Consider the following 25,066-nt stretch of genomic DNA (forward strand, 5'->3'; position numbering starts at 1 on the left):
CAGCACAATGCAAAGCAGATTAGATGCAGCCTTTTAACTTCAGTTCAAAGTCAAATTTCCACGTGGAAGAGAAGAAAGCAATGCCCTATATCTGCCCTTTACAGGACGATAGCATTTTTTTTTTTAATGCAAAATGGGCATTATTCTCACCCTATGACAGGAAGTTGAAAATCAACAGATTGATTGATAGAATAAACAGTTGATAAAAATGAAGGGAAAAGCAAACACAATTGTGTTAATGCTAATAAAAGTCAGATTAACAATGTGTTGCTTTTGCCCTTATTTCTAGTTAAAATGTATTTCAAATGTATTTGAATTTTGGAAGCAAACCTCAAAAATATACTATCTAATGTATAATAGTAATAGTGGTATACATAGGTAATTATTTTCCACATTAGCTTATCACATCTGTTACAATTTTATAGTAATATGTTTTATTTTATAAACACATTTGTTAATGTATTCAGTTCTTTCTAGACATGTACCAGGCCTTATACACTAGAAAACAACAGTTTGCAGCAAGTTTTTGGCATATACTAGGCTTTGAAAACAAAGTCCATCTTACTGTAGAGGTGTTGTGTAAGAGAGTACCAATCCACTTTCTGTGAATACACATTTAATAATTTATTTCATTTTATGGCACGTATCTTCCTTAATCTGATAAACACAATAAATTATTTTTTAATTTGTATTTTCTTCATTTAAAATGAGCTATATTGTTTTCTTTCAAAAACGAATACATTTGGTAAAATCCATGAAAATAGCTCCAAAAGGCAAATAAAAAGTATATAGGTATAGTGAAAAAGCAGGAACTATGTTTAAAACACAGAATGTATTTCATTTAAACATATTCCCTAAATTAATTTTACATTGCACTGTTTCCCCATTAAAAACAATCTTACAACAATAAAATTAACTCCCACTATGGAAAGTTAATTTAACAGTTCAGCTATAAATCCCATAGTATACTTAATAGAAGCCTATACCATAATGGCTGAGCAGCAGGAATAAATCTGTGCGTTAATACAGAGAACAGTATCACATACATGAAAAGTCTGGGACAATAGTCCACACATACACACATGGCACATATAATACATTACATACTGTATTTCATCCACTAAATAACAATCCATAATACAGCAGTAAACATATTTAGATGAAGATACACATAATCTCCTTCCCATTTTATTTTATTTTTTATTTTGCTTATATAGAGTCTAAAATATTTTTGAAGAAGCATTTAAAATGTTTTTTGGAAATACCAAGTTTAGCTAATGCCTTTTTTCTCTAAATAGGACAACTTATAGCACTACTGCTTGTAAAAATACCTACAGCATCCAATATGTTTGGGTACCCAGCAAGCCTTGAAATGAGCATGACTTGGATACCATTCACAGTGTTTAGACATTGGGCACCAAATATTTCCTCGCCTCTCAACTTTTTAGGGTACAGGGGGTCAAATGTGTCATTCAAAGCTAAAGGAGAATACTACTTAAACTAGAGAGGGCTACTTGGCTTCCCATGCATGCTATGGCTTTTGACATTTTGTCAAATGAATAAAGGTGTCTGAAAGTTTCTGGTTTTGCACTAAGCAACTAGGTTCCAAATGTTATTTTTCAGGACAGATCATAGAATCCAAAAACATTAGTTGTTTTGGAAAAGACAGATACATTTTCTTTTATATATTCTTGATACAAGAAGTTGGGTGTTTCTAAAAAGTACTTGGTCAGTAGAAGAAAAAAGACCAGAGATACATTGCTGCACTCTGAGTTTCTCTAGGAAAGGAATAAAAGTGATATCAGGAAATTTCCTTTGAACAGGTCCTTGAAAGTCTCTGCATTTCAGAAGTTTCCAGAATTTAGTTTATTCATTTTTGATTTCCAGGATTCTTGGTCAAAAGTCGAGATTTTCCTATTAAATTACATATTGACAACCTGGAATTTAATATCGTCTTACCTTTAATGCTAATAAAGCTGCAAATACATGGGCCAGGAAATATGTTTCCACACGTTACAGCAATTTAACAAGAAAACTGCACATTAGGGAATGCTTACATTTAAGAAAATACAACCTTTGATGTTTATTTCCAGCATTTTCTGCTGTGAAAAGTTCTGGCTTACTTCAGAGTTCAAACTATAAATAACAATGCATAGTTCTTTTATATGTTTTTTTATTTAGTTTTGGAAAAAAAAAAATTATTGCAGTACAGTCATCCCTACTTCAAGTTCAATAAGGAGCAAACAAAACAGGTGTGTGGGTGGTCCGTATTGGCCCAGGAGCTGGCCTCAGAAGTGCTGGAGGAAGTGCTGAAGTTTGGAATAGAGCTGCTGCTGGTGCAGTTCGGAGACTGAAAGATGAATTCACAGCGGCGGCGCAAGCAGCGGCAGCTGCTGCAAGTGGATTTGGCAGGATCCGTGTTGCTAATGGCTTTAGACGCTGTTTGGAAAAAGCTAATTTTATCTATAAAAAAAAATGAAAGTGTATTAAACATTTAACCTGGTATAATTGTCACAATAACAATAATAAAATTTGAAAACTACACAATAAATATAAATAATGTAAACTACTACAAAAAAAATAAAATGTCATATTTGGTAATGTTTGATTAATATAGATCAATCATATTTTAAAACAGCAACAACATCACCATCATCGGTCATTTTATTATCATAAACAGCACTTATCTGTTACTTTACTATGTATGTACCATGTATGTACTGGTATTAAAATAGCAGGGGGCTTGCATATTCATTCTGGATATTAAATAGGATACTACACTTTAAACCGTTTGGACAAACGGATGTCTTTCAGAGAAATCAGGGAAATGAGAGCCCATAGTTTTTGTAATTCATTAAAAAAAAGTTAAATTTACAAAAAATAAATTTAGTTAATGTAGTTCAGTTTAAATCAGCACACTGCATATTCTGGCAGCTTCAACACACCATAGGGCTTCAAAGATAACCTTGAGTTGTGGTAGGAATAAGTTGTTAAGAATTGCCCCATCATAATATTCAAGTACAAATATAAATCCAATGTTACATAACACTTTTTTGGCCAGTGAGGTCCACTCCTAGTCCATCTATATGATTAAAAAAAGAACTCCTGGAAAAAATGTTGCTGGGTTACAGATAACAAAATCTGCTGGGTTAAAAACATATATTTTCCCACCTCCCCCCCCCCTTCCCCCCTTTTTATTTGTATTTTTTTTCCCTTTCTGATCACTCCTTTCTTTCTTCTTTTTCCTCTTCCTTTCTTCTGGTTATGCCACTTGAGCTGTATACTTTATGTGGATAGCTTGAGAGGTATGTGATTCCCCACCATAGGGGCTCCCACATCTTAGGTATACAAATGAGTAACTGGGGGTCTAGCCCCCCCGGTTCAGTTTGAATATGTGTATTCTCACTGTTTATATTTTCTATTTGTTTCTTCATGACTTCTTATACATTTATATTTGAAACTTAGCTAATTGAATTGTTTATGACTATGTTACAACATTTGTTGGCTTGTATTCACTTTACGTTTGAAACGTGCCTTATAACTTTATTTCTCCAATAAAGCTCATTATCGTGGAAAAAAAGAAAAAAACATATATTAGTCAGGAGATGTATGTCACCTCCTGAATCTCTGGCTGTTAATTACAGTTGAGTAGCTAGAAATAGAAGAATCACATCCTAATATGTGAATACAAGCTTGTTCCAATGATAAAATGTTTACAAACCCAGCACATTTCATGGGTTGTACCTCCACCTCCTTCATCAGGACTTGAAAAAATTCAAGTACTCAAAAACAGTTTGTAGTTAGTTATTGGTAATATGGAGTTGCACAGCAATCTGTAAGCTGCTGGTTTGTGCTTAAACCACTATTTACATTTAAACATGTAATGGATATGGTGTAGCGCTTATAATAATTAAATGAACTCCACAGTCCACACAAGTGTTCAGATAGAACAAATGAAATAAACAAACAAAGTCCTTCCAAAAGGATGCTCCGAAAGAAAAATTGCCAACCTGGAGGAGCCTGCGGCACCTCACGCTGTGACCTATGAGGGGACGCGGCGGCCATTTTCTGGGTTTGAAACGAAGTCCCAAGGAATGCTCTGAGACACGCTGATTTGTTCTCATACAAATGTGAGTTGCCACTCTTCGTTCATTTATTTTATTAAAGTTCATGATTGTGCTTCACTATGGGAGTTGTCCCTCTTTTTTGCACTTGCATATGTTCCGGTTGGAGCCGATGAAGGGACATTAGGAGCCATCTTTCTGTCTATATAAGCATTGGATCTTACATACAGGCTGGATACGATCCCTGTAGTGGGGATCATCGCATTGTGGTAAGGGGCCATTCTTATCTTTTGGTGGCGGTTCCTGCACACGGGGCTTTTGGAGCTTGGAGTGGTTGGCAATTTTTCTTTCGGAGCACCCTTTTGGAAGGACTTTGTTTGTTTATTTCATTTGTTCTATCTGAACACTTGTGTGGACTGTGGAGTTCATTTAATTATTATAAGCGCTACACCATATCCATTACATGTTGTTTTTCAGATCTGGTATTTCTAATTCTAGGTCAGGTGTTGGCTGCTATATCTAGTCTATTGACTCATTTTATATTGAATTGGTTTAGTGTTAATTTGAGCACAGCAATATCCCCATTTTTTTATTTACATTTAAACCCATCCTGAGTCACACTTGTGTGATTTCAGATGTGACTTGAGTCATCATACAGAATTGCATAACAATGGAAGTCACATTGTTTTCAATGGTGGCCATTCAGATCAATGTGATTGAGCATGGAGAATTTTTGGAAAATGTCCTTTACTTTATCGGTGCAAATCCAGCGGGATTTTGTCCCCGTATACTTTAATGGAAATGCGCAGAAATTGCATGTAAATCCAATTGCAATGTGATTTGGCAAGCAATTTCATGTTTTTTTTTTTGTTTTGTTTTTTTAAACTTGAACTCTCCTCTGAGGCAAATAAGTAGTATCAAAAACAAAAACAAAAAGTTTGGGACTTTATATGAGGCATTGCCCAACTATGGCTAAATGCCTCCATCCCTGATCATGCAGAAACAAGGGGGGAGGGAGTAAAAAATAGTTTTGTACAATATTATTACTATGTTATGGACTTTCTCATACATTACTTTACTTACCTTATGTTACATCACATGCCGATTGCCCTATGTACCCCTTATTTATTTTATTTTTTTACTCCCTCCCCCCTTGTTTCTGCAAATAAGTAGTAGATGAAGTAGTACAAAAACGTACATCCATGAAATTGCATCAAAGCTGCAAAGAAGTCGCACTATATCATTGCACCTGAAATCGGATCAAAATCACATCCCACTAGTGTGAACCAGGCTTTAAATGTCTTCCAATTATATGGGCTTAGATGCTACAGATCAATATTACACTTCCAGTGATAGTAACTCAGCTCTCTGTTCAGAGCACAAAGGTGCCTTTGAAGCATTATTTCTGTTTTTAAATATTAATGAACAATGTAGATATAAAAGCAACTATATTGTAGAAGAATGACTACATGCAGATTTGTGCAATTAGAAAGCAAACTGGCTAGGGTATTCCCTTGCTTTTAAAGCAGCACAGCTAAATACTTATGTAAAATATTAAATATATCTAGATTATTAAATTAGCATAAGACGTAGATTGCAAGCTAGTAAAAAATTAAAGCCATATTAAACATACAAGTTTTCTTGTTTTATTTTCTCTCACAAGATATGCTATATTCAGATAAGAGAAATGCTTTTACAGAGTGCTTATCTCAATTTTACAGTGAAACACCCTGGAGGACAAAAATCCATTCTTGTATGCAGCATGTTCTAATAGCTGTAGATACTTTCATTTGATGATTGAAAATGTTCAAAAGATGTTCTTTTAAGATAATAATTTTTATCAAAGGATTCACTAATTTGGAGAGAAAAACAAGCCTACAAGCAATTATAAAAAGTTTAAGTGCTGTTTACTAAATGTTATTTTGAAATAAGATGAAAATATAAGTAACTTATGTTATAATATAATCAGAAGTATGGTTAAATTAATAGCACACACTTGAACTAATATAGTATAAAACCCATGCATACAACAGATATATAATATCTATCAACATGTATAAACATTATAAATAGATGATTGGATAGAAATTCATTTGGCTTATGATTACGTAAACAAACACTATATTGTCTAAAGTAATGGGAAGTCTGCCTGTACACGCACATGAACTTTAATGGCATCCCAGTCTTAAGGCCCATACACACGATAAGAAAATCTGTAGGGAAAATTCATCCGACGACCGATCTGTCGATTTTCGGATTGTTAGTATGGTGCTTTCGACAGCCGACTTTCGGCTGACAAAATCCTGATGTGCAGGCTATATAATTTTTGTCGTCCGTCAAAACAACATCCGATTTTCGTCTCATTAGTACAGATTTCGACTAGGCATGCTCAGAGACGAAAGAACACATACAAAACAATCCAGCACATGACATCACTTCTGAAGTAGAATTCTGTCATACGGGAAAATTCGTATGAAAATAACCTCTTCACTTTCCACATCAGACTAACATGCCACAAAAAATGGATGACAGATCGTTCGATAATCTGATTGTGTGTACGGGGCTTTAGTCCGTAGGGTTTAATGTTGAGTTGACCCATCCTTTGCAGCTCCAACAGCTTCAGCTCTTCTGGGAAGGCTGTCCACAAGGTTTAGCAGTGTGTCTATAAGAATGTTTGACCATTCTTCGCATTCCGCGCATTTGTGAGGTCAGGCACTGATTTAGGATGAGAAGGCCTGGTTTGCAGTCTCTGTTCTAATTTATCCCAAAGGTGTTCTATCAGGTTAAGGTCAGGACAGTTAAGTTCCTCCACCCTAAATTTGCTCATCTATGTCTTTATGGACCTTGATTTGTGCACTGGTGTGCAGTCATGTTGGAACAGGAAAGGGGCCATCCCCAAACTCTTCCCACAAAGTTGGGAGCATGATTTTGTCCAAAATGTCTTGAACTGCCGGCGACTTAAGAATTCCCTTCACTGTAACTAAGGGGCCAAGCCCAACCCCTGAAAAACAACCCCACACCATAACCCCCCCCCCCCTTTTACTTAATGATTTGGAGCAGTGCACAAAGCAAGAACACATTTGGGATTAATTAGAGCGGAGAAGGCGAGCCAGGTCTTCTCTTCCAACATTAGTGCCTGACATCACAAATGTGCTTCTGGTTGAAAGGTCAAACATTCCCATAGACACAATCCTTGTGGACAGCCTTCCCAGCTAAAGCTGCAAAGGGTAGGCCTTTACACGCACATATTGAACCCTACGGACTAAGACTGCGATGCCATTAAAGTTAATGTGCGTGTAAAGGCAGACGCCCTATATTTTTGACAATATATTTTTTGTATAAGTGAGAGCTCTTTAGTATGCTGCTGCTTCTTCTCTGTCCAATCAACATGTTGGAGAAAAAGAAGTGACCTAATGGTATTGTCTAACTGAACCTTAGAAAAGTTAGGTAATCATCTTGCCACTACTATCAGCTAGCACTGTGTAAATCTCAAGACTGGCTTGACAAAATCACAAATCCTTTGACAGGTAAAACAGCTGCCATATATGTATTTTAGCTGTGTTTGCTTGGAGTTCAGCTTTAATCTGGGTTCTCTGCAATGGATTTATAGACTACCAGACAAGGACAGCAGGAGGCAGTAGAAGTGTACTCTTTGCTTCCTGTATCACCAATCACATTTAAACTTACAAGGTGGGTCTAACCCTTTTACTGTCACAAATCGAAGGCGTATGTTGGCAACAGCTGTGGTATTTAAACACACTCCTGGCTACACTAGCATCTCTTGGGGGCTTTATCTTCATTGTTGCAGGACCTTTTTTGTTTTCCTATTATCTATATATACAGAGCACAACAATTGCCACTTTAAATGCTAATGCTTTGGTAGGGGAACATTTTTTCCTAAAAAAAAAAAAAAAAAAAGACCATTCAAAAGTAACATTTAATTAAAAATGAAAAACCTAATATATTATCATCTCAGGAAAAAAATCAGTGAACTGGCAGATGTTTGAACCTGAATGGAGTGGTAAACTGTGGTTGGAGCATATTTTGTTTAGGACTTGATCAGATACCGAATAAGGAAAAAACATATTGTCTACTGGAATTTCCCAGCTAGGACTGAATTTTAGCCTTGCTTCATACAGTGGGTACGGAAAGTATTCAGACCCCCTTAAATTTTTCACTCTTTGTTATATTGCAGCCATTTGCTAAAATCATTTAAGTTCATTCTTCTTCCTCATGAATGTACACATAGCACCCCATACTGACAGAAAAACACAGAATTGTTGACATTGTTGCAGATTTATTAAAAAAGAAAAACTGAAATATCACATGGCCCTAAGTATTCAGACCTTTGCTGTGACACTCATATATTTAACTCAGGTGCTTTCCATTTCTTCTGATCATCCTTGAGATGGTTCTACACCTTCATTTGAGTCCAGCTGTGTTTGATTATACTGATTGGACTTGAATAGGAAAGCCACACACCTGTCTATATAAGACCTTCCAGATCACAATGCATGTCAGAGCAAATGAGAATCATGAGGTCAAAAGGAACTGCCTGAAGAGCTCAGAGACAGAATTGTGGCAAGGCACAGATCTGGCCATGGTTAGAAAAAGATATCTGCTGCACTTAAGGTTCCTAAGAGCACAGTGGCCTCCATAATCCTCAAATGGAAGACGTTTGGGACGACCAGAACCCTTCCTAGAGCTGGCCATCCGGCCAAACTGAGCTATCGGGGGAGAAGAGCCTTGGTGAGAGAGGTAAAGAAGAACCCAAAGATCACTGTGGCTGAGCTCCAGAGATGCAGTCAGGAGATGGGAGAAAGTTGTAGAAAGTCAACCATCACTGCAGCCCTCCACCAGTCGGGGCTTTATGGCAGAGTGGCCCGACGGAAGCCTCTCCTCAATGTAAGACACATGAAAGCCCGCATGGAGTTTGCTAAAAAACACCTGAAGGACTCCAAGATGGTGAGAAATAAGATTCTCTGGTCTGATAAGACCAAAATAGAACTTTTTGGCCTTAATTCTAAGCGGTATGTGTGGAGAAAACCAGGCACTGCTCATCACCTGTCCAATACAGTCCCAACAGTGAAGCATGGTGGTGGCAGCATCATGCTGTGGGGGTGTTTTTCAGCTGCAGGGACAGGACGACTGGTTGCAATCGAGGGAAAGATGAATGCGGCCAAGTACAGGGATATCCTGGACAAAAACCTTCTCCAGAGTGCTCTGGACCTCAAACTGGGCCGAAGGTTTACCTTCCAACAAGACAATGACCCTAAGCACACAGCTAAAATAACGAAGGAGTGGCTTCACAACAACTCCGTGACTGTTCTTGAATGGCCCAGCCAGAGCCCTGACTTAAACCCAATTGAGCATCTCTGGAGAGACCTAAAAATGGCTGTCCACCAACGTTTACCATCCAACCTGACAGAACTGGAGAGGATCTGCAAGGAGGAATGGCAGAGGATCCCCAAATCCAGGTGTGAAAGACTTGTTGCATCTTTCTTAAAAAGACTCCTGGCTGTATTAGATCAAAAGGGGGCTTCTACTAAATACTGAGCAAAGGGTCTGAATACTTAGAACCATGTGATATTTCAGTTTTTCTTTTTTAATAAATCTGCAACAATGTCAACAATTCTGTGTTTTTCTGTCAGTATGGGGTGCTATGTGTACATTCATGAGGAAGAAGAATGAACTTAAATAATTTTAGCAAATGGCTGCAATATAACAAAGAGTGAAAAATTTAAGGGGGTCTGAATACTTTCCGTACCCACTGTATGTACTATAAAATCCAATATAATTACCCTAATTGCATTCATGGCATAATAAAAATACGTTATCTACAGTTAATGTTTAGGTTATCCCTAATTACTTGCAATCAGGCCTAAAGATTAGAAATACAGTTTTAAAGAGTTTGCAAAAGCTGACTTTTACTAGAATAAGAGTGTATGCCTAGACAAAAAAAATATGTACATATGCTCAATTCATAAACATTCCCCATGTTTTATCCCTGATAATAAGAGTCCTATTTCTGTTTTACTATTGGGGGGGGGGGGGGGGGAAGAAAAAGAAGCCCATGTAACATGGTGCCTTTATCTTCAGTCTTCAAGCTGCACAGCAAGAAGATTCACATTATCTTGCTAGTCCTGAGTAGCAGTAAGCACATGCAGAGTGGACCCGGTCTCTTCCTCTGCCAGAGAGTCAATCTCAAACAACCTGATCCTCTTCACAACTGTCCTAATGACTCAGCTATGGACACTTAAATAGCAAAATCAACTCCTGGCTTCCTTGCATGCCCACCCCAGCGCTGAAGCGCTGAGGCTCCCCACTGCCTAGGTCCCAAAGCCAGAGGAGGGGGAGCCTAGAATTGGTGCAGCAGGGAGACTGGGAGCAGCAACACTGGGATGGACATGCAACAGAGCCTGAAGTGTTAAGCTTTGTTCCTCCCATGCACGTCTGTGCTCTTTCTGGCTCCTCAGCATCTCTCCCACATCAGATCTTTGAAGGATCAATAACCTTGCCCCTCAAATCAGCCCTCCAGCACATGTTTTTACCCCTCAGCAACCCCCCCACAATTGCCACCAGCAGAGTTCCTGCCATGCCTTTCCCCCTCTCACTTAGTGTTCTTTCAGCAAATCCCCATCCTAAGGTCAGTTTTCCCATTACTGCACTGTGTCCTCATCTTTCACTTAGAAGTGCAAGCCTTTCTTCCCACCTATCATACAACAGATACCACCCTGCCTGCGCACAGTACATCCCTCTCCTTCACATACAGCCCACCATGAAATTCTCCAACACTCCTCTCCTGCACATACTGCTCATTGCCATAACCTCTTCCACTCCTCTGCTGCATATATTGCCCACCATTATACAGTAGGCTCCACACTCCTATGCTGCAAGTACTGCCTGTTGTCTAATGCTCCACACTTCTCTTCTGCACATATCCTTCCATCATGTTATCCACACTCCTATCCATCACTTACTGCCTGTTGCCATATACTTAACATTCCTCTACTGCTCACATGGACACACGTTTGCTAGTTCCTGCTAAACTACAGAACCCCACCTGTTGCCATTGCTCTCCGCATACATACATTGATTTCATTACCATCAAAATAATTCTACTTCCATGACTCCCAGGAGCCTTCACAGCCAGTGTATGCAGGAAAATAGGTTTTGGGAGGTTTAATTTTGGTGGTCTGACTATGTCAGTGGGAACTGTTCCTCCAGAACCTACCCCTACAGGAATTTTAGAAGCCTTGTGATGATGACAAAAAGACAACAAAGACAACAGACAACAAAAACATTCTGGGACATGATCTAGATTAGGAAGGGGTGGTTGTTGGAGGTAAATTTGAGCCAAGCCTATACATATCCTTTAAAAGAAAACTGGCATTAAAGACATACATTATAGTGGTAGTCTTTGCCAACCCCTCTATCTAAAAAAAAAAAAAAGCCAGCTCTGTGGCTGTTACGTTGACATTTTGATGTCAGTAATTTCTGAGTCACTTACCATAAACAAACATGCAATAAGGAATTTGGAGTGTGTTCAAAAATAATTGGTAGCATGGGTTTGGGACTCATGTATTAAAGGCAGAAGTAACCAGCCTGCAGCCATATTTGTTGAAGGGAGTCAACACATGGCAGCACCTTTATTTTTTCAATATTGGTTTCCTTCAGATTTAAAATAACATTACATGTGTTATGTAAGAATTTAAAACAAAAACGTTCATTTTCTAAATTGTATGCATTATATGAATTCAACTTACCACAGCTGGAGTGGGCGTCTTCTGTACTTTATTGTAAGGACTATATTTAGGTTTTGGCGGCTTCCCAGCTGCTCTGTCTTTGTGCCTCCGACTACTTATGTGCTGCAAAATATCAGAATAGTAATAACCAAGAGATGTAAAAAAAATATTATTAGATCCTTTATAAAAAAAAGTAACTACTGGTCACAATCAATAGCTCATTCAAAATTGTTATTGTTCATTCACCTGCAAAGGAACATATTGATCTGTTTGTCTCTATACATACAATAACATGCAATATTTTGATCAACCTAGTCAAATTACAGCATCAATTTTCTCAGTGAAAATAATGTGATACAGAAGCATGACATGTTTCTGCAAATTAACAATTAATGTGTGCTGAATATAACAGACTGAAAACAAAAAAAAAAAAACATAAATAAGGAACCTTTAAAAGTTTGAACACCCTCCTGAGTAATCCACAGGGGTTTTTATTTTTTGTAAGGTACCAGAATTTATTTGATTTCCAAGGGCCTATTCCAAGTGAGGGCGAAAACACATTTGTGACCCTTTGAATTTGTCAAGGTGTTGTTCTCGCAGTTAGCAGCCATGGATTTGGACATGAAAATAAAACAACTGATTCTTTTCTAGATTGTAAGCTCTAACGAGCAGGGCCCTCTAGTTCCTCCTGTTTTGAATTGTATTGTAACTGTATTGTCTTCCCTCACATTGTAAAGCGCTGCACAAGCTGTTGGCGCTATATAAATCCTGTATAATAATAACAATAATAATACAAAGCTTTGTAAGGATATTAAATATTTCTCCTAATTTTAATTCCTGTAAAATCACTGGGATATAAAGGAGTTAAAAGTAAATGTTGAAGGCGAAACAAAATCAGGAAGACCAAGAAAAATCTCCAACAGAAAAACTGCAAAACCCCAGTATCACTGCAATAGATCAGCAGTAACGTTTAATTGTCACTTACAGTACAGTCATGCATCACTTTACTGCACAAAATAATCATTTACATGGAAATGTCATCAAAAGGAGACCTAGTGATCACTTGACTAAAATCAATGTCTAAAGTTTAAATCATAACACTTAGATATGTAAAAAGACATTTTAGAACCAATTGCTTTATGGTAAATTAATTATAACACATTTCTACAATAACAAGATATATTTCAAGGAAAATAAGAATTTGCTCAATAAAACACTGCTCTAATTGTTAAAGCGGAGTTCCGGGCACAGAATCGTTTTTTTTATTTTAATGTCCCCCAAACAGTGACCCTTACACCACTATATATTCGCTAATCCTGTTTCTTAGACTGGAATAATCTTTTTGCAAGTATGAAATCTTACTTTATAAAATTTTGGACGAGAGCCGCCATCTTTCTTGTGGATCGCCGAGTCCGTTGTGGGGAAAGGTCTTCCCTTCTTCCTCATTCGAGTGGGCGTAGGCCTGTGAGTCGAGCGCAAAATCTTGCGCATGCCCAGTACTATGCGATCGGCATAGTACTGGTTTCCGTCCGGCAATGTTAGAGGAAATCGCGCGATAAGAGCGGCCGGCCGCCTACGTCACTGCACAGTGCATCTTGGGAGCGCCGAGTAAGAGCTCCCAGGACCAATTGCGGGACCGGAAGTGACGGGGAGAGCCGCGGCTCTGGAGGGAGGAAGTCGATGGAAAGGTGAGTATATAATGCTCTCTAAACAGGTAAGGGGAAAAAAAAAAAAAAAACGGGAATATCCAATTCAGGCTCAGCAAAGGGTAAGGAAGACCATGCAGTGAATTATACAAAAACGATTCTGTGCCCGGAACTCCGCTTTAAAGCTTAAATCCAGCAGATATCAATCAATGATGCTATATTGTCGGACCACGCAGTAGAAGATACCATGCAATGCATGGCAATGGTTGCTTAGAGGTGCCATTCTTTCTGAATGGCTATATTACAGTTGTGGGCAATGCACTCATTCAACACACGGTAAGGTGTTTATGGCCACCTTGCAAGAGTATTGAGTAACCTAATTCGAAAAATCTACACCTGTAAAAAATACCATGGGCTATGCTTTTAACTGAATATGTTATAAGGATATATTCAAGTGTTCTAAGGTTTCATGTACACTAGCAGCTCCTAAACGTAAGTTTTTTTTGCCAAAGCTCTTAAACTCAACTCTATAAAAGCCTATGTGTCCATGTACACATAGGCTTTTAGGATCATTTAGGAGCTGCTGTGGTTACCCTAATCTCCCTCTCCTGAAGGTGGAAGAATCGCATTCAGGATAGGAATGTTTTGATCACTGGTCACAAAACGCGCAAAATCGCAGCAAAATAGCTATAAAATTTGGCATGAATTTGCCGCATTTTGCATTTTCCTGCGGCTGGCGGTCAAAGTAGTTCAAGTATACATGAAGCCCTAAACAAAAAAATTCATCACTACTTTTTCCTAATTCCTGGTGAGTGAACAATTAGTATACATAAAATATTACTTGATTCATTTTTGTATTTATGATAGGACTACAGTATTTTTCCAGATGTTAATATCTCTAGCCCAAAATCACTACATGTAAGATCTCACTATCTAGTTATCCTAAGAGATAAAGTAGTTTTGGATGTAAATCCATTGGTGTGGCTGCATTCGTTTGCATACGTCATCCAACTCATCATCAACTATCCAGGCTACCCAAATTATTCAAATACGTAGATACTCCATCACTTGACTGCAGTGTTTTAAAGGAATATTCAAACAGAACAGTGAAAAAAGCATAAACGTGCTTGAGATGTGCTAACATGTATAGCAAAGTTGCAGACTGAATTCCATAAAGATAAATGTATCTATTCATTTAAAAAAGCATGGTTCATACAATTCAAGTATACCTATCTATCAATGCAGTAGATAAAATGTAGATTTGGGTTAATAGTAGAATAAATGTAATTGCTAATAAAAAGTATGGGTTCAATAATTGTCCAGGTATGATTATAACTGTTTAGCACTGGGTGTACATAAGTAAATAAAGTAATTATAAATACAGCTGTAGGGTTTCAGGCCTAACACCAAACCTTTGAGATTAAAAAGATTGGACCCACAACTTTTATTCCATGTTAAATAAATTGCTTTACAGAACATCTCTCTCTAGGTCAAATTACAAAAGAAACACAAGGGGACCTGAATTGGATTACGTTATTTACACTGGACCTTTCCAAAAGGTAATTGTGCAGGGACTAAAACACATTGCCTTTCTCTATTTAAAATCTTGTAGCTATACAATAAATAGTAATTTAGAGGTGACATTGATTTAGAACTGCTATTCCCCTGAGAAGAACTGCACTTTAGATTAACAAATTGACGCAAAGCTGACCAATAGACTGCTCTCCTGTATTAACATCATAGATTACATAAAACGATAGTTTTAAATTTCATGTGAAACCTTTGTGAAATGAACCAGTTTAGCTATAATAACTTGCATGGTTACCTATTAAACTTTGCAGTTTGGGAGAAAGAAGGAGAATCCATGGCATTGCCTTATAGGAGTACAAAAGAGTTGCAATGAGTGGGCCGGGTTTCCTTTGTCTCCCATATGAGAAATAGAGGGCAGCAGAAGTTTTGGGACACACAGCAATAAAAATATGACACCACTCTAGTCAAACCAAAAATAAAGTATTTTGTTTGACCTTCACATTATAATTTTTTCAAATCATAAAAACCCCATCCAATTTTCTATATTTGTATCTTTCCAAATTCATTACTCAGTCATTATTTTATGTCAAACCAAGTTTTTGTAATACTGATTATTTCCTAATTTTTGACTGTGATAACCAATCCACAATTTTAGGTTGGTTATTTTCTTATTCCTGATCTGTTGCACACTATGCATACTTTTATAGAATATATTTAAATGTTAATTAAAACACGATGGCAAAAATATCTTCTGGATGCTGAATAGTTGCTTAACCACTTGCCTACAGTGCACTTTCACCCCCTTCCTGCCCAGACCGATTTTCAGCTTTCAGCGCTCTCACACTTTGACTGAGAATTACTCAGTCATGCAACACTGTACCCATACAAAAATTGTGTCCTTTTTTTCACACAAATAGAGCTTTCTTTTGATGGTATTTGATCAATACTGGGTTTTTTATTTTTTGTGCTATAAATAAAAAAAGACTGAAAATATCGTGAAAAAACGCATTTTTCTTTGTTTCTGTCATAAAATTTTGCAAATTAGTCATTTTTCTTCACAAATTTTGGCCAAAATTTATACTGCTACTTATCTTTGGTAAAAAAAAAAAACAAATAAGTGTATATTATTTGGTCTTTGTGAAAGTTATAGAGTCCACAAGCTATGGTGCGAATCATTGAAAATTGATCACACTTGCTCACACCTGATGTACTGAAGGCCTATCTCATTTCTTGAGACACTAAAAAATCAGGAAAGTACAAATACCCCCCAAATGACCCCTTTGTGGAAAGTAGACATTTCAAGGTATTTAATAAGGGGCATGGTGAGTTTTTTGAAGTTGTATTTTTTTCCCACAATGCTTTGCAAAATGAAGATTTTTATTTTTTTATTTTTTTTTTTTTACAAATTGCCGTATTAACAGGTTATTTCTCTCACACAGCACATGTATACTTACAACTACACCCCAAAACACATTCTACTACTCCTCCTGAGTATGGCGATACCACATGTGTGAGACTTTTTCACAGCCTGGCCACATACAGAGGCCTAACATCCAAGTAGCAGCGTCCGGCATTCTAGGAGCACAAATTACACATATCATTTCCTGACAACCTATCGCACTTTTGAAGGCCCTGGAGCACCAGGACAATGGAAACCCCCATAAAATGACCCAATTTTGGAAAGCAAACAGCCCAACGTATAATTTTTGAGGCATAATGAGTCTTTTGAATATGTCATTTTTTTCCACAAGTTTTTGGAAAATGTGGAAAGAAAATGAAAACACATTTTTTTTACACAAAGCTGTCCATTTATGCAATATTTCTAACACATCGCATGTACATAGCAAAACTTGCACCCCAAAATACATTCTGCTATTCCTCCTGAGTATGGCGATACCACATGTGTAACACTTTTTCACAGCCTGGCCACATACATAGGCCTCACATCCAAGTAGCGCTTTACACAAAGTTGTCCATTTATCCACTTTAAGACTGGGCCTATTTTTGACACTTGGTGTTTACAAGCTAAAATCATTTTTTTTGCTAGAAAACTACTTTGAACCCCCAAACATTATATATTTTTTTTTAGCAGAGACCCTAGAGAATAAAATGGAGATCGTTGCAATATTTTTTATCACACCATATTTGCGCAGCAGTCTTCCAAATGCGATTTTTTTGAAAAAAATTCACTTTTTTGAACTAAAAAATAAGAAAACAGTAAATTTAGCCCACTTTTTTTCCATAATGTGAAAGATAATGTTACGCCGAGTAATTAGATACCCAACATGTCATGCTTCAAAATTGCGCATGCTCACAGAATGGTGCCAAACATTGGTACTTAAAAATCCCCATAGGCAACATTTTAAAAATTTCTGTAGGTTACTAGCTTAGAGTTACAGAGGAGGTCTAGGGCTCAAATTATTGCACTCGCTCTAACGATCGCGGCGATACCTCACATGTATGGTTTGAACACCGTTTACATATGTGGGCGGGACTTGCGTATGCGTTTGCTTCTGCGCGCGAGCTAACGGGGACAGGGCACTTTAATTTTTTTTTTTTTTTCCTATTTATTTTATTTATTATTTTTTTATTTTTTACACAGTTTAAAAAAAAAATGTTTTGATCATTTTTATTCCTATTACAAGGAATGTAAACATCCCTTGTAATAGAAATAGGCATGACAGGTCCTCTTTATTGTGAGATCTGGGGTCAAAAAGACCTCACACCTCACAACTACACTAAAAAAGAAAAAAAAAAAAAAAATTGTTGAAAGAGGAAAAAAAAAAAAGCAAAAAAAAAAAAGCGGCCCTTTAAACCGGTTGCTAGGCAACGTCTTTTGACGTAGCTCCAGTCCTCCAAGACCATAGAGTTGAATGAGGGCCATTTTGCCCTCACTCGACTTCCTGTCTCTGAGGATCCGGGACCGGATAGTTTTCCCCGCTGCCGGCGGGTCCGGTAAGCTGGGAAAACGTCTGGGACGTGGCAGGAGGGGGGGGGGCACCTCTTCCCCTGCACCGTAAGGGTAATTCCGCGGCGAATCCGCCACTGGGACCACCCTTATCTGAAAGCCGCCCTCCCACCGTTTCAAAAAATACCGGGGTTATGGGGGCTATCTGCTGCCATAACCCCAGTATTTAGCTTTTAATGGCCGACGCATATAGTCGTTAGGCGGTCAGTAAGTGATTGCATGTATATGGCAAACAGGTGACGATGACTGACGGGGTGACAGGTGACGATGACTGATGGGGTGACAGGTGACGATGACTGATGGGGTGACAGGTGACAATGACTGATGGGGTGACAGGTGACGATGACTGATGGGGTGACAGGTGACGATGATTGATGAGGTGACAGATGACAATCCCTGACGCAGTGACATGTGACGATGATTGATGGGGTGACAAGTGACGATCACTGATGGGGTGTCAAGTGACGATGACTGATGGGGTGACAGGTGACGATGACTGATGGGGTGACAGGTGACGATGATTGATGGGGTGACAGGTGACGGGCGATGGTCACTGATGGGTGACAGGTGACGGGCGATGGTGCACGGCGGTACTGATGGCAGTCTCTGGTGACCGGTGAACTTTAGGCTATGTTCACATGTGAGTGTAGCGATCACGGGCAGAATCACTGCGATTCTGCCCGTGATCCAGAAATCATTGCAAATCGCTGGACGCCTGTGCGTTGCCCGTGATTTGCAATAGCACCCCAAATGCTGTGCGATGTTGCTGCGATTTCCACCTGCCGAATCGCGGTAACATCGCGCAAACAGCGCATGACGCTCCAAAGAAACTCTTGTACCTTTTTTGGGCGTCATGCGATGTTTGCGCGATGTTACCGCGATTCGGCAGGCGGAAATGGCCGCAACATCGCACAGCGTTTGGGGTGCTATTGCAAATCAGGGGCAACGCACAGGCGTCCCGCGATTTGCAATGATTTCCGGATTGCGGGCAGAATCGCAGTGATTCTGCCTGCGATCGCTACGCTCACATGTGAACGTTATGGGTGTCAATTTCTGGGCACTGATGAGGTGACTGTTGGGTGACAGGTGACATTGGGGGGGGGGGCTGAGGACTGTGTGGGGACCTTTATTAGTGTGATTTTTACTTTGTGAAAGGTGTACAGAGCAGTAACTCACTATTTCTAGCTCTTCTCCCCTCATACTGAAAACTGTGTGAGGAGAGAAGAGCTAGTAACAGTGAGTTACTGCTCTTTGTTTACATTTTGTGATCGGCTGTGAATGGATTCACAGCCGATCACATAGTAAACAGTCACTGTCAGTGACTGTTTACTACTGCCGGTGACAGCTGTGTTCCTACGGAACACAGTGCCACCGACATGACCGCGCTGCGCGCTCCCGATCGCGCATGCGCGGTCATCTTGTGGGCGCCTTCATTGTGATCGGCTGTGTCATTGGAACACAGCCGATCACGTGGGAAACAGCCACGCCCATTGGCTGTTTCCCCCCTGCCGGTGACGGGGGTGTCCCGGGGACACCCCGACACCGGCAGTGCACGGCGGCGCGCACGCGATCGCGCGCCTGCCCTGCTTAAAGTGCCGCCGTCATATGACGGCGGCCCAGGATAATGGTCGCACCGCTCCGCCGTCATATGACAGCGGGCGGGCGGCAAGCGGTTAAAGTGATTGTAGTTTATTTTTTAAAATAACAAACATGTCATACTTACCTGCTCTGTGCAATATTTTTTGCAGAAAGCAGCTCTTGGCTCTTGGGTTGTTACTGGCACCTCCCTCTTACTGAGTGCCTAGCAGTTTGCTATGGGGGCATCACTGTGTGCTTATTCCTGACCTATGTTATCCTAACACACAGAGCGTGGCTCGTCTCCATCCCACAGCTCCCTCCTCTCTGGCTGTGATTGACAGCAGCAGGAGCTAGTGGCTCGAGCTGCTGCATCTGAGCCAACGAGGATGGAGCAGGAGGGCGGGGGAATGGGGAGGGAGAGAGGCGCAAGAGCCCCTGCTCTGGTGCACATCACTGGTTCGAGATTGGGCTCATCGAAATACTGGGCTGGGGGGGGGGCTGGGGGGGGGGGTTTACCTTGATGCAGAGAATATATTAATGTAAAAAAACCTTCAGACTTTATAACCACTTTAAAGTGTATTATATATATATATATATCCCAAAATATATATATATTTTTTTGCTAAATGTGTCCTGTTGGGGAGAAAGTGTGAAGTGTGAAGAAATCTCCCAAAAATGTAGAGGAATTCCCATCTTAGGTAGTTGTCACTATTGGATCAAGATGTACTCCCATTGGAAGATCTCCCCTCAACATTTGCTCACTTGACAACTAGAATTTAGGATTTTCACTTTACTTCTTTTTCATTGACAACCTTCACCAGGAGAAATAAGGGGCGAATCTCCCCAGCAGGGACACAGTCACAGCAAAAGTTTGGAAGAGGGTCTAACCCTTCATTACACTACCCAAAAAAAAGCAACAATAAAAATAATATTTTAATAACAATCTGCCCATTACTGTAGATTTACTTTAGGACCCTAGACTGTATACTTTACAGTCCTTGAAGCATATATAAGCCCAAGGATAAGAATTCAAGATATTTCAGCCTACTGTACCAGCCCTTAGAGGCGGTGGCTACATTCGTTTTTTTTTTTTTTAAGGCTCTTCTTTCCCTTTTTTTTTAGTAAGTGATCCTGCTAGTAACAAACTTACTACCCTTGGTCTGACAATGCTCAGTAACTGTATCATATCTAAGGGGAAGCACAGTTGTCACTTCTGGACGACAAGGGTCCATTTTTTTTAAAAATGACTTTGCAAATGTCTCAACATTTATGCAGTCATAATGAATAATTCACGTAATGTTTGTAATATGTGTGTAATAGTTTATATTTTGCATATCAAAATACAACAGCATGTTCGGAAAAGACATAAGCAAGTGTGTATGCAGCCCTGCCTACTATGCAGTAACCTAGTAAAAAAAAAAAAAAAAAAAAGATATACAAGGAAGTCAACTCTCCAGATTAACATTTCTGGCCTGTCAAGGGTTACCCTGTGGAGAGGGTAGTCAAATTGTTCACATTAGAAGTATAGCTGGAGGGGGTCTAAAGAACTATCTTTGAATACATATAATTCAGTTTTCATAGCAAAAGACTGGAATATTTGTATTGCAAACAATTTTCATGAAAATAGCTGCTTTTCTTTGCTCCTTTCATGTCGTTATTTTTATTTTTGCATTCCATCTGCAACATAGGGTTTGAGCTAACATACGTACACTTGCTATTTTGAATGCCATAAATTAAAACAACGATAAATGTATTGGTAATTTTGATTGTGGTAAGTGTAATTAACATTTTTAAATGCATCTAAAGGTTCTACCATAAAGTGAAACTTGAATCTCTCTTTTTTTTTTTTTTTTTTGTGTTGCTCTAAAGTAAAAAGATTTGAAATGTTAGAGATTATCAGATGTAAAACCAATATGAGTGGGAGACAAAAGAAATATTGTATTGTTTGAGGCTGTATAAAAATGAATCATGGAGTGCTTCACAAATACATCATGTGAAGTAAATTACAGGGTACCTTGTTACATTCCAGCTTGTAGTTTGCTTTATTTCCAACATAATCAATAATAGCAAGCACACCTTTCCCATTGTAAACAATACATTCTAGGTTTTAAAATGCAGTTTTTTGTGTTAATACCTTGAACTTTCAGTTTTACCAAAGCTCATTATACAGTCCTGTTTAACTTCTTCTTGGCCAGGAGGATTATGTAATGGGACTGACTCTGGTCAGAAGACTTTGGATGTTGTGGCCTGTATCTTTCTACTTTTTTGGCAATAATAGGTAAAGGCAATGGCCTCAGCCAAGCAACAGCCCAGTATGAAAGCAACCAGCACATGATCATGAACACTTGTGTGCTGTAAGATACATGTACATTAAACCTTAAAAAAAAAGTAGCACAGTAAACCTAATCCTTGGAATGCCCAACAAATAAGGGCATTAATACCACATGATAATACATTTTAAATCATTAAAGTGTTACTAAACCCAGAACCTGCATTCACTATATCTGGTCTCCCACAGTACACAGAAAATGGAAATGCAATTATTTTAGTAAATATAAATGGATAAATACCTTTTCTCATCAACAGTATATAGCAGATTTGTGACTTGTGTCAGTTCCTAGTAAAGCTTGTACGAGGAGTTTTCATTCTCCCCTGACCCTCTGTCTGGACAGTGCTGATTGGCCCTGTGCTGATCACATGCACTCTCTCAAGAAAAAAAAAACTATCTAGCAATACACATCAAACTGAGCATGTGCAGCCCGTCTTCTGGTTCTGTAAATATCAGGTTATTTTTTGAAGACAGTGAAATAAGAGGAGGATCAGAGAGACATAATTAACCACTTGACATCTGCTCACTGTGCCTCTACTGCGGCACAGTGGCTCGTTATCGTCCAGCGACATAGACCCTCCCCCTGTAGGCGGCGCTCGCGCACTGCCGGAGGCGCGCTACCGCTGTTTTCATTCACAGCGTGAGTCGGGCCAGGGGAGGATCATCGGGGAATCTAGTTTGGAGATCCGCCCGCCTGTGTAAACAGAGCAGGCGGATCTCCTAAGTGACAGGGAGTGACAGATCGGAGTGTTCAGCATAGCTGAACATCCGATCTGTCCTTGTGTCACTCAGTCACCTCCCCCCCACACGTTAGTAAGCACCAGGCATACATTAACCCCTCCCTCTCCAATAAAATTAACCCCTTCCCTGCCAGTGTCATTTTTACAGTAACAGTGCATATATATAGCACTGATTACTGCAGTAATGTCACTGGTACCCCCAAAAGTGTCAAAAATGTCAGTCAAGTGTCCGATCTGTCCGCCGCAATGTCGCAGTCCTGCAAAAAAAATCGCAGATCGCCGCCATTACTCGTTAAAAAAAAAAACACCAAAAATGACAAAAATCTTTCCCTTAGTTAGTAAACGCAATAACTTTTGCGCAAACCAATCAAAATATGCTTATTGTGATTTTTTTTACCAAACATAGGTAGCAGAAAACAAATTGGCCAAAAATTTTAAAAAAATTAGATTTTTACATATTTTCGGGGGAAATTTCATATAAAAAAATGTTAAAAATATTGTTATTTTTTCAAAATAAACGCTCTTTTTTTGTTTATAGCGCAAAAAGTAAAAATCGCACAGGTGATCAAGTACCACCAAAAGAAAGCTCTGTTTGTGGGAAAAAAAGGACGTAAATATCTTTTGGGTATGGTGTTGCACGACCGCGCAATTGTGAGTTAAATTCGCACAGCGCCGAATCGCAAAAAGTGGCCCAGACGTAAGACATCAAAATCCTCCGGTGGTAAAGTGGTTAAACAGCCTTTATACACAACGCAAAGGATTAACCCCTTAGGTTCCACAGTGAGTATAACAAGCATGCTTTACTGCATATACAGACTGATTTTACTGTTGTGGGTTCAGTAACACTTTAGGAGGTTAATAATAGTGGAACAAAAAAAAAAAAAAAGATTTACTTTACTTTTCTTTAATATACACTTACAAATTACAAATATAATAATGCTGTCACTGGTTGAAGGGATTCATATATTGGCATTAATTAATAAGTCTGCATATTTCAGGCTGGCCAAGCATGGCCCTATATAACTACTACTAATTTGAGCATCAGAGTTGGGAAGATAAGTCAAAGTATTGTAGTTCCCAGTTTTGTATGGTTCACATATAAAAATTATTGAGTTTGTGGCACTTACATTTACAAAAGAACAGGGCTGGCACCAGCATATAGACATGTCATGCAGCTGCCTTAGAGCTCAGGGTAAAAGGAGCCTCTAAGTGTAGTTTACAAGCAAGAATGTTTATTAAAGCAAAAACAAAATGCATTTAGAAAAGGAGAAGCTATCAAGCATTAAACAATGCCGTGTGGAAATTTACACTGCACTGGGATCACAGCCTGAATCAGAAAGGAGAGCCGGCCACTGTCAAGCAAGGTCCCACCTCCTGGATCCTCTCTTATGATGGATGGAACAATGGTCCAATTTCAGAAAATTGAACCAGTGTAACGCCCATTATAGGAGCCGATCCAAGAGATGGGACCTTGTATGACAGCAGTCAGCATCCCATCTCAAAGTGGTGTGAGTCACAGCAGGAGATCCGCTGTCTGCTCTGGACAGCTCTCCTCCCTATTCCGACTTTGATCCCAAAGCAGTGCGTCATCTCCTGTTTTGTTTAATGACTGATCTCTTCTCTTTTTGTGAGTTCATTTAGATCTTGTTTTTAATATAAATTCTTTGTTTTTGTGGGCTACATTTACAGGATCCTTTTGTGGTGGGTTCTTTTTTTGTTTTTCATAGCTTGAGGGCCCATTCACACTATGAATCACACCGAAGCGCGACGTGCATTCCTGAATGATTCACATGCAATCCAGGTGCAGTGCGATTTCAGCCTATTCATTTCAAATAGGCTGAAACTGTACAGCATCACAGCAAACATAATGCACTACTTTTTGAAACACACTGCAACTGGATTGCATGGTACTCCTGTACCATGCTATCTAGTGAAGGCAAACACAGTTGTGCAACCTGCATTTGGGGTGTCATTAACATTGCACTGACACCAGCTGCAGATTGCAAGGGCAGTACATTTGGAATGCAGTGTGGGAAACGAGCAGGGAAAGTGGGTTTCCCACACCTTATTCTAGTTTGAATGAGCCCTGACAGAGTTCCCTGCTCTATCATCCCAGCCTGCATAGAACTCATTCACAGTTCCAGCCCTGGTTCACCCATATTTGGTGCTGGAAATGCAGGGATCCCTGAGCGTTTCCCACAAAGCATTGGTTGCAATGTGTTTTGCTGCGGGTATCATTTCAAAGCTAACAACACCCCAAAAGCAGGTCGCAAATGCAGTGTGATTTGCCCCCAGTGCAGCTCAAAAAAGGTGCATTTTCTAAGCTATACAGTGCTGACAGTGTTTCGGGGACATAAATCCATGCATCAGCCCTGGAAAAGAAAGCTTTGGTCAGACTTTCCAGTACTGAAGAGATTCCTCAAGAGAATATTTCTATCTCTTCTTTGCCAAATAGAGAAAGGAATC

At 39.2% G+C, this 25,066-nt stretch overlaps 1 protein-coding gene across 2 annotated transcripts in view; it reads right to left on the minus strand.

Moving 5' to 3' along the window:
* Positions 1-1,777: 1,777 nt before the first annotated feature.
* ZNF385D (zinc finger protein 385D) overlaps positions 1,778-25,066 on the minus strand; it is a 473,768-nt gene continuing 450,479 nt past the window's right edge. For both annotated transcript variants that reach the window (XM_082259105.1, XM_082259106.1), the window contains 2 exons: positions 11,831-11,932; positions 1,778-2,463 (listed from right to left, as the gene is read on the minus strand). In XM_082259105.1, coding sequence (XP_082115231.1) covers positions 2,230-2,463; positions 11,831-11,932 — 336 coding nt within the window. In that variant the 3' untranslated portion in view covers positions 1,778-2,229. The remainder of the gene's footprint in view (positions 2,464-11,830; positions 11,933-25,066) is intronic.

The sequence above is a fragment of the Pelophylax lessonae genome, assembly GCF_965119305.1.
Source record: "Pelophylax lessonae genome assembly, chromosome: 5".
NCBI classification, from domain to species: domain Eukaryota; kingdom Metazoa; phylum Chordata; class Amphibia; order Anura; family Ranidae; genus Pelophylax; species Pelophylax lessonae.